This window comes from Hemiscyllium ocellatum, chromosome 26 (assembly GCF_020745735.1).
Source record: "Hemiscyllium ocellatum isolate sHemOce1 chromosome 26, sHemOce1.pat.X.cur, whole genome shotgun sequence".
NCBI classification, from domain to species: Eukaryota; Metazoa; Chordata; class Chondrichthyes; order Orectolobiformes; family Hemiscylliidae; genus Hemiscyllium; species Hemiscyllium ocellatum.
In genome coordinates, this window is record NC_083426.1 from 14,218,955 (window position 1) to 14,230,276 (window position 11,322).

At 42.6% G+C, this 11,322-nt stretch overlaps 1 protein-coding gene across 1 annotated transcript in view; it reads right to left on the reverse strand.

Moving 5' to 3' along the window:
- LOC132828350 (N-fatty-acyl-amino acid synthase/hydrolase PM20D1-like) overlaps nucleotides 1-9,733 on the reverse strand; it is an 88,465-nt gene extending 78,732 nt beyond the window's left edge. The window contains exon 1 of the mRNA XM_060845378.1: nucleotides 9,234-9,733. Within this exon, the coding sequence (XP_060701361.1) occupies nucleotides 9,234-9,549 (316 nt within the window). The 5' untranslated portion in view covers nucleotides 9,550-9,733. The remainder of the gene's footprint in view (nucleotides 1-9,233) is intronic.
- Between the last annotated feature and the right edge of the window lie 1,589 nt (nucleotides 9,734-11,322).

The following is an 11,322-nucleotide window of genomic DNA, read 5'->3' on the forward strand; positions in this document are numbered from 1 at the left end:
GGGTCCGTTTGAAGGTGGTGGAAATGACGATGGACGATACGATGTATATGAAGGTTGGTGGGGTGTTAGGTGAGGACCAGTGGGGTTCTGTCCTGGTGTCGATTGGAGGGGCGGGGCTCAAGGGCGGAGAAGCGGGAAGTGGAGGAGATGCGGTGGAGAGCATCATCGACCACGTCTGGGGGGAAATTGCGGACCCTCCAACCACAAGGGATGAACTCAGATTTCTCCAGTTTCCTCATTTCCCTTCCCCCACCTTGTCTCAGTCCCAACCCTCGAACCCAGCACCGCCCTCCTAATCTGCAATCTTCTTCCTGACCTCTCCGCCCCACCCCCACTCCGGCCTATCACCCTCACCATAACCTCCTTCCACCTATCGCATTTCCAACGCCCCTCCCCCAAGTCCCTCCTCCCTACCTTTTATCTTAGCCTGCTTGGCACACTTCCCTCATTCCTGAAGAAGGGCTCATGCCCGAAACATTGATTCTCCTGCTCCTTGGATGCTGCCTGACCTGCTGCACTTTTCCAGCAACACATTTTCAGCTTTAAAATACATTTAGACAGGTACATGGATAGGAAAGGTTTAGAGAGACATGGAGCAAATGCAGACAAATAGGGTTAGTTCAGTTTAGAAAATGTGGTCAACATGGACAAATGTTACCATGCTGTATACCTCTTTGACTCTAAGAACATTATGCCTTTTAATTGCATATTCAAAGACTGTCATCCACTGTTATTGCTTAATAGAATAGATTAGACTTCTGGGAATTAAAGACAGCTGGGTCTCACCCACCACCCAATTATAATGTTTGTTCGAACACACCACCCTTCAATCTCCATCAAGTTTTGTTTTTATTTTGGCTGCCTTTTCTTAAAAATGAATGTTTCCTCCAGCAGCATGAAGTTCCAAAAGTAGTATGAAAGTGAAAGAGATTATCTTTTAGTACAGTTGACAAAATATGGACTTCAGAAGGTCTTAAAAATAGGCAAATATCTACACTGCTTCCCGGCACAAGATCGTATAACAGTTACAGACAGGTAAAACCATTTGGTCCAACTTCATATTTCTGTTCAATGCACACCACCTTCAAAGATTAGATTCCGTACAGCGTGGAAACAAGCCCTTCGGCCCAAGAAGACCACACCAATCTTCGAAGAGTAACCCACCCAGTCCCATTTCCCTCTGACTAATGCACCTAACCTATGGGCAATTTAGCATGGCCAATTCACCGGACCTGCACATCTTTGGACAGTGGGAGGAAACTGGAGCACCTGGAGGAAACCCATGCACTCACAAGGAGAATGTGCAAACTCCACACAGACAGTCATAAGGTTGGAATTGAACCTGGGACCCTGCTGCTGTGAGGCAGCAGTGCTAACCACTGAGCCACCATACCATCCTTTGGATAGCTCCTAGGGAAGGATAAAAAAGTTGAACACCAAACCTAGGAGCAGGAGTAGGTATTTTGTCACCTTGAGCCTCCTGCCCTATTCAGTAGCTGATCTGATTCTGGCCTTAACTTTAGAATATAAAAAAAAGAGCAGGAGTAGGCCATTCAGCCCCTTGAGCCCATTTCACCATTAAGGGAAGAGTCAGACGGTGCCTGATGGAAACATCAATTATTGCTTGAATAATTAAATGATTTTCTGCTTATGAGCTGGATTCTAAGTGAATGCTGAGTTGTAATGCCTGCAGACACGCTCCAGAGAAAGCAACAGCCTCAGACAAAGTGGGTGAAATGGATAGAATTTGTGTATCATTCTATCCATAGTGTTAAATTTCCATTCACATACTGTTTTACTAATTGTTACAGGGGTACAAAGCTATCATGATGGAAAATGGTATTTGAATCAATGGATGCTTGATCACAGATGGGTCGAAGGGTCTCTGTCTCTCCTCTAAAAACTCTGACTCTAATGTTTCTTTTGGGGAAGCAGTCTGGGCAGCCACTTGCAAACTACGTGCAGGATTCAAGGATACAAGGCAAAACTTATCCAACTTATTGTTCTACATCCAAAAACATGCAAATCAAAGCTGCATGATTCTCTCCTCCCCCAGTGCCCCCAATAACTGCCCCTCCAGTCTTCCTTCATGACTCAGAGCAGATTCGGCTGATCAGCCCTTGTACTGCCCCTCGGCTCTAACTCCAGAGATTTGAATACTCTCTAGTTTCCGACCAGCCGAGATGAGTTTTATATTACAAGTACAGTCTAAACAAAGCATAATCAAATTTGATTAGGACCTCTTTTGGCGTTTCTATCTGCTTTTCTTTGTCGTTAAAAAATTTCAATGTTTAGTCAAAAGGATGTCAATTTACTAAAACCAGCTGGTAAAAATACGTCAAGCACTTTCCATGATTTTTCATCTTCACGCTTCAAGTGGAAAACTTCAAATTATGCAAACAGAAAGCCTTGCTGAAACAAAATGTTTCACATGAGCTTTGGGCTAGGCAAGGTATAAAACATTCCCATACCTGCCAGCTTGAAAAACTCGTGAAAAACTTCAAAAAAGCTCATGATTTCTTTACATCCTTACGATGTTACATGACAACAGATAGATTTACTGAAAGAAAAGTGGGGCTGTACACTATGTGGGGTAATGCTTGTTGCAATACATTGACTTGTTACGTCGGGGTCTGAGTTTGTTCTACGTGGACTTGGCCTCCTTGTATACAGACCAGACCTGTGCATTAAATTTAATCAACATCCATCACCTATTGGAGTTTCTTTGGAATGGATAAAAAAATTGAACATAAAAATTAGGAGGGGAAATAGATAATTTGTAACATTGAGCCCTCTGCCCCATGATCAAAAGAATAATGACTGATCTGATTCTGGCTTTAACATTTGAATATTACAAAGTAAAACAAGAGTAAGCTATTCAACCCTTTGAACCCACTCCACTATTCAGTGAGACTATGGCTGATCTTTGACTTCAACATTATTTTCCTGCACCATCTGTGTAGTCCTAATGTTCTTTAACATGTAGACATTTTTATCTCATAGCCAACAAGTAAGTCTTGCAATCCCTCTGGGCTAGACAATTCCAAAGATTCACCACCTTGAGTGAAGAAATTCCTCATCAGTCCCAAATGGGCTACCCCTTATCTGAGATTTTGCCACTTGATTGTAGATCACCCCAAGCCAAGGGGGTGGGGAGGGGGTATCCTTCCTGCATCTACCATGTGAGTCCTGTAAGATCTCGACATGCTAGAATAAAATCACCTCACTCTTCCCAACTCCAGAGAATAAAGGCCCAATCTATTTAATATTTTCTCATGGGACAGTTCCTCCATCCCAGACATTATTTGGTGAATCTTTGTTGCCATCCTTCTACGGCAATTATGTTTTTCTTTAGGGAAACAGAGAAAAACTGCTTACAATACTTTCGGTGTAGTCTCACCAAGGATTTACATAATTGCAGTGAAATTAGAGTTAATGCTTTGAGTCCAGTGACCCTTCAGAAGTGTTCTGAAGATGTATCACTAGATCCAAAATGTTAACTCTGGTTTCTCTCCACAGATGCTACTAGGCCCGTTGAGTTTTCCAGCAATTTCTGCTTTTGCTTCCGATTTCCAGTATCTACAGTTCTTTCTGTTGTTTACGTAGTTGCAGTCCTATCCTCAAATCCTCTTGTAACAAGTCCAGCATATCATTTGCTTACTTATTTGTCTGCTGCACTTGTATGTTAACTTTCAATGATTCATGAACAAGGACATCCAAGTCCCTTTGAAGTTCAACACTTCCCAGTCTCTCTCCATTTGCATATTTCTATTTTTTTTACCGAAGTTGATAACTTCATGTTTCTCCACATTGTATTCCATCAGCCAGAATTTTGCTCATTCACTCAGACTCTCCAAATCTCCTGCAAGTGTCTTCATATTCTTCTCACAACTCACCCTCTCATCTAGTTTGTATCATCTGCAAGACTGGAAATGTTACATTTCTTCCCCACATCCAAATCATTGACATAGACTCTGAATAGCTGGGACTCCTGCAACAATCCTTGAGATAGGGTACCAGTTGTCACAACTTGCCAATGTGAAAATGGCCCATTTATTCAGACTTCCCACATTTTTGTCCATTAACCAGTTCTCAATCCATATCAGGACATTTCCCCAAATCCCTTATGCATGAATTTTGTTTACCAAACTCTTGCATGCAGATTTATAGGACACCTTCTGACAATCAAAATATATGTCAAATGTATACCTTAACTCTTCTACAATCTCAATAAACTCCAACTGGATTGTTAAAAATTATTTCCTTTTCATGAATTCCTAAACACCCATCTCCATTTTCTTCTCTGCACGCCCATAACCCTTGGCTTTTTTGTTAATCAAAGCTCTACCTCACTCAGTTTTGAATACATTCAATATCAGCACAAGGTAAACTAAAATGTGACCTCAAGCTGAGAGAATGGACAGGAAAGGTGACCATCCAGTGTTCTGGGGTACATGTCCTGTATGCATTGGTTAGAACACTTCAAACAAGTGATTGACTTTGGGACCATTTTGTCCCCTGGAATTAAATTATATTAACAAGTGTTTGGAGACATAGATAGAAATTCTTGTCAGGAAGATGTCTTCTTCAGATGGAAGGTGGACCATGAATGATGGAGGAAGACTGGAGGAAAGGATTCCTTCACACTTTGCTGGAGTACAGAATACTGTCAACGCAAATTAGTGAGTTCAACACACTGTGTGTCAACCATACACTTGACCGCCTATTTTTGGTATCCCTGGCTACAGGCTCCAATATATTATAAGCTTCCCCTGCACACTGAGGAAGAGATTTCCATAGATTAATGAACCTCAGAAAATGTAGTTCCTCTTCACAGTCTTAAAAGAAAGGGATCTCTAATTTTTAACCTTTTCTCCGAATTTTAGCCTGATCCATAAGGGGATACCTTAACTCCATCAAGTTTCCTCAGGATTTTATCGGTTTGAAAAAAAACTTTTTATTCTTCTAAACCCTCATCAGTATGGATCCAAACCGCTCACATTTTCCTCATCAGATATCTCCATCTTGCCAAGAGTCAATTGAATTAACCTTCACTGAACAATATTGCCCCCATTAAAATGGAAATATATTCTTCTCAAGGAAAAAGACCACTGTACATAGTACTCCTGATGTTCCTTCACCAAGTTCCAGTGCAACTGTAGTAACATTCTCCCACTTTTATCCTCAATTTCCCTGTTAATAAATGGCATCATTCCATGTGCCTTCCTAATCCTTGCTGCACCTGTAAATAACTTTTGTGATTCATGTAAGAGGACACCCAGATCCCTATGTACAGTCTTGCTCAATATAAATAACATACTGTTTTTGTGTTCTTGTGCATTCCACATTTTGCTCTGTCTGCCAATGTTTTGCCTGTGAATTAACCTGTCCAAATCCCTTCACAGAGACTATGTCCTCATGACAACATACTTCTTAGTTACCATTGTGTCACCTGCTAATGTCAGTATTATCAATTCAGTCCCTTCATCCAAGTCATTCAGTTTTGTTATTAGTTCACGCGATGACTATTGCCATAATTTATTGCTCATTAAATTGGAAATGTCTGTAGCTGAGACGTCAATACTACTCCTTGTGGCATGCTAAAGCTTGCCAACTCGAACATAGCCCAGTTTCTCAACTGCTCCCCTTCTTATTAGCTAAACAATCTACTATCTGGTGTTAATGTCATTACATACCACATGAGATGTTACTTTGTGTAGTGACCCTTGATGTGACACCTTATAAAATGCCTTTTAGAAATCCAATTATATCACATCCATAAAGTTTCTCCTTTATTCACCTTGCCCATTTAACATGAGACCAAGTTTGTTCTGCCTTTTGTGTTGACTATTGATTGACTTCCTGCTTAAAATTTCATTCTCTCTCCCCCTTCATGTTCCTGACATCCAGTTTCCTGCTGTGTCAATGTGCCTTTTGTACATTAAAATAGTAACAGCTTATTTGCAGTGACAGAAAAACACAAATAAAAGGCTGGAATTGGACCCAGGTTCGATTCCAGCCTTGGGTGACTGTCTGTGTGGAGTTTGCACATTCTCCCTATGTCTGCAGGGTTTCCTGCGGATGCTCCGGTTTCCTCCCACAATCCAAAGATGTGCAGGTCAGATGGATTGGCCATGTTAAATTGCCATAGTGTTAGGTGCATTAGTCAGAGGGAAATGCGTCTGGGTGGGTGGGTTACTCTTCGGAGGGTTGGTGTGCACTGGTTGGGCCAAATAGCCTATTTCCACACTGTAGTGAATCTAATCAATTAGAAATTTAATAATGTCTAAATAAACAATTGCTTAAAATGTACTTGTAATATCATGTAAGATCTACATTCATCAATAAAGTACAGATACCTTACGAGTTTTCAAGAAGAAACTAGTCAGTCATAAATAGGTCCTATAAGTTTCAGCTGAGTGACAGGGGAAAGCGTGATGATTGGGTATGTTTTGTGTAATTTAATAACGTTTGCAGAAAATAAAACCACACTGCCTCATTGGATGATCACAGATGAACTAAATCAGCATGTGTTTTTCAAATGAATGCAAGTAGTCAAAAACTGAATTCAAAATGCTGTCAGTGTAAAATAAGAACAATTTTGATGATAGTGTTGGTTAATTTACTCTAAAAGTCAATTCTAACTATAGCATGGTACTTCTGCATGGCCATAACCCTTAAAGATTTCAAACCTACCAAATGGACACAATTTCCCCCTTTTGGAAGGATTTGGAGAGATATGGGCTGGGTGCTGGCAGGTGGGACTAGATTGGTTTGAAATATCTGGTTGGCATGGACGGGTTGGACCGAAGGGTCTGTTTCCATGCTGTATATGACTCCATGACTCTACTTTAAGGTAATTTATAAGATATTTTCCTGCCTTTCACAGATGGAGATTTTTCCTCCATCATCTTCTAATCCATGCAAGACTTCTACATCTTTACACCTGCTTTTCTGAAAGGGATCCTTGCTTGATTGGTTATGCCTGACTTCCATCTGAATGGATCAGAATCTACTGGGGACTGAGGCAGCAGCATCTGATGAAATAGAATAGAATAGCTTTTACTGTCACATGCACTCTATTGAGTGCAGTGAAAAATTTGTAATGTCACCTCTCGGCACTATATTAGATAGTGTGTGCCGAGGTACAGATACTTTGTGTTGTCACAGAATTGAAATAGTAAAAAAAGAATATTAGTATGGAGTTGGAAATGGCAGTGAAAATCAATCAGAAAATGGAACAATCAGACATTGTGGCAGGGAAAGGGGTGTGGCAGTGCAGAAGTTTGTTGGAAATTGAATTGGGACCATTTGTGTTGAAGGAAGGACGGGTCAAGGATTTCACTCTACAACAATTGAGCTGAATGGTTCACTGCGATAGCTCAGAGGTGCTTAAATTCCTGTTGGGTTTTAGCAAACAGAAGTAAAATAAAACAAAGAACCGTGGAGGCTGGAGATCTGAAATAAAAACAGAAGTTGCTGGAGAAACTCAACAGGTCTGGCAGCATCTGTGGAGAGAAAATAGTCCAGTGACCTTTTGAGTTCTGAAGCCCTGAAATGTTTACGGTTTCCTCTCCACAGATGCTGCCAGAAATAAACAGGCACTGGATTTGCAAATATGGCTGTGGTAAAGCAGAGGAATTTGTTTCTATGCTGTCCAATAGTATTGGAATGGTATTATGGACCCTATTCTTATTGGTACTTAATTATTCCTAAGTACTTCATTGAATAGCTGCCTAGAAATGTCCTTAGAAACTATTGTTAGAATCTCTCCCAATTTAATATTTTGTTATTACAATTTTTTTTGTAATTTTCCTTTCATATTGCTTAGCAACTTATTGTGTTATTCAGTATTTCCTTTGATTTTCTGCTTTCTAATCTTCTCCATAGTAGTAGACTTATGCTCTCTCTCAGGCAGTAAGTGATGTTCATTAGTGATAGAGCGCAAGCCAAGAGTTTGGCAGGCATCCACTGTTAGAGAAATGTGTTGCACGAAAGTTGCATAATGTGATCGAAAGGAACAGCAGATGAGAAAAGAACCCGCTGCTGGCGTAGAGCTTCACAGGGAGCACAAAAAATCTGTTCTCTGAAACCAGTTAGCTAAGATTTTGAAAACACTAAATGCACCAACATAAGATGATTGAGAAACTCTTAGCAATTTCCAGTTATAGCAACCTTTCCCAAACGTTTTCCCTTTGTGGCCCATTTCGAGGTTTGAAAACAGTCACAACACCTAGGTGGGTGGTGAGGTTGGGAGAGGAGGAGACACCATTAGAGAAAGGGAAAGTGAAGGCTGGGCCAATGCTGCCTTGGAGCTTAATCCCACTTAGGGTCCTGATCACTGCTTTAGGAAATTGTGACATGGAAATTAAGGGACTGGGGGCATGGCCTCATTGTGATGGCTGTTAGGTGAGGTTTGGTTGGATGTCAGTTCAACCAAACCCAGCATGAGTCAGCCAGAGCATGTAAAAAAAACAACATTGAGCATCATCTTTACATTAAACATTGTCTTTGCAAAGTATAATTAGACTCTGCTCTGCCCATAATCTACAATTATACTTGTAATTGTGCATATTCATGTTTGCAGCTGGCACCCAGTCAGACGTCCGCCCCAGTTATACATTCAATTACACTTTCCCAACATAATCAAATATTTAAAACACCTACCATCAGCAGAAAGCCTTGCGCAAAGGTGTAAGCAATTCAATTTTTCTCTTACTTTAAACGCTGACCTTTGAACTTTTGCACTCAGAAATGATCCCAGAGGTTCCAATTTGAGCAAAAAAAAGACTGAGGGAGAGATGGGTTTAAATAACTGGAGCAGCATTCCAGGGGCTATTATTCTGGGGATACAGATTCCAATCCAACTGTGCCAGCAACTGGAATTTGAATTGAATTGATAAAAACTCTGGCATTTAAAGCTAAACTCATTAATAATGACAATGTGACTAGATTATGGCCAGTGACCACTGTCAAAAATTAATTTATTGCGAGGCTATAACTCCCCATTGTACTCTTTTGTCCTTGAAGTGCTTTAACTTTAGGGGGCTACTGTAACTTGCAAACCCACCCACCCATGAACAGCGAGGAAATCTCTGAAATTCCTCACCCAGCGACGTCCCCGAAAGCAAAGGAACCCTACACTGGGAAAACCTTAACCAGGAATCCACTGGATCCGGGCTCAGTTACCCTCAAAGTCAACTTCATGCGAGCTCAGAGCAGGACAGGGGTACCTTGAGGCAGAAAGTTTCCAAACTCTTCCAGGGAGGAGCTGTCAAAGTCGGTGGCGCTGCGGTTCACAGTGGGGATGCGAAGTGCCCCTTTCAGATTGTCCAGAAGTCGTGTCCTCTCGGTCTTGCTGAAGTTTGCTGCAAAAGCAGCCAATGCTGTGTCAAAGGAGCTGCGCTCCTGGTTGCCGGCTGCGCTGAACGTGTAGGTCCTGATCAACAAAGCGCTCAGAAAGATTAGAAACACAGACAGCAGAACGAGCAGGATGATCAGGGTGACTTTAATCTTGCCTTTTGTATTTTTCATCTCCCCTTCCAACATAAAAATAAAACAAACCTCTCCCCCCTCACCTCCACTTTCTCCTCCCTAGTGAGTAGTGGTAGACTGGGGCTCCCGCAGTTCTGTGCAGACGCAGCTCTCTGTCACTCTCTGCCAACTGCAGTGCTCTGGGGGAAGTGTAGTTTCTGTTTGAATGGAAAAAGAACTGCAGTGCTCTCTTACACCCTCTCTCTCTCTCCCATTCCAGAGCACTGCCCACACTTCATTGCTACCATCTCTTTCTCTCTCACACACACAAAAAAAATTAACATATTGCTGGAGAAACCCTGATAGCACTTGTGGGCAGAGACTAGATTGGAGTGGTGCTGGAAAAGCACAGCAGGGCAGGTAGCATCCGAGGAGCAGGAAAATCGACGTTTTGGGCAAAAGCCTTTCATCAGGAATCCTCACTTTTGCCTGTGGGCAGAGAGCAGAGTTAATATTGAAGCCCAGTGACTCTTCAGAAAGGACAAATTCAAGGCAGACCCTGTCGGTGGTGCCTTTTTTGCAATCTCAAAATTGTTACAGCACAGGAGGCCATTCAGCCCATCACGTCCATACCTGGCTGTCTGAGTGAGCATTTGGATTTAGTGGCATTCTCTCAACCTTTTCACTGTAATCCTGCTCGTTTATTTCTATTCAGGTAATCACAGAGTCATAGAGATGTATTTAGATTACTTACAGTGTGGAAACAGGCCCTTCGGCCCAACAAGTCCACACCGACCCGCCGAAGCGACAACCCACCCATACCCCTACATATACGCCTTACCTGACACTACGGACAATTTAGCATGGCCAATTCACCTGACCCGCACATCTTTGGACTGTGGGAGGAAACCGGAGCACCCGGAGGAAACCCACGCAGACACGGGGAGAACGTGCAAACTCCACACAGTCAGTCACCTGAGGCGGGAATTGAACCCAGGGCCCTGGCGCTGTGAGGCAGCAGTGCTAACCACTGTGCCACCGTGCCGCCCGTGTACAGCACGGAAACAGACACTTTGGTCCAACTCATCCGTGCCGACCAGATATCCTAAATTAATCTAATCGCATTTGCCAGCATTTGGCTCATATCCCTTCAAACCCTTCCTATTCATATATCCATCCAGATCCCTTTAAAATGTTGTAATTGTACCAGCCTCCACCACTTCCTCTGGCAGCTCATTCCACACACACACCACCCTCTGCATGAAAGAAATTGCCCCTTAGGTCTCTTTCATATCTTGTCCCTCTCACCGTAAACCTATGCCCTCTAGCTCTGGTCTCTCCCACCCCAAAGAAAAGACCTTGTCTACTTACCTTATCCATGTCCCTCATGATTTTATAAACCTCTATCTGGTCAGCCCCCAGCCTCCAATGCTCCAGGGAAAACAGCCAGAGTCCTTGCCTGTCCAATCTATATGGATGGAAAAGGAGGGTGGGTGCAAGGGGTCTGAGAGATAAAAGGGTGGGGGGTGGGACTGGGGGAAGGTAGCTAGGAATGCGATAGGTTGATAAAGGTGGGGGGAGATGGTGATAGGTCAGAGAGGAGGGTGGAGCAGATAGCTGGGAAGGTGGATGGGCAGGTAGAACAGGTCAAGAGGGCAGTGCCTAGTTGGAGGGTTGGATCTGGGATAAGGTGGGGTGAGGGGAAATGAGGAAATTGGTGAAATCAACATGATGTTGTGTGGTTGGAGGGTCCCAAGGCGGAAGATGAGGGGTTCTTTCTCTAGTTGTCGGGTGGCTAGGATTTGGTGGTGGAAGAGGCTGAGAACTTGCATATCCTTTGACTCCTCC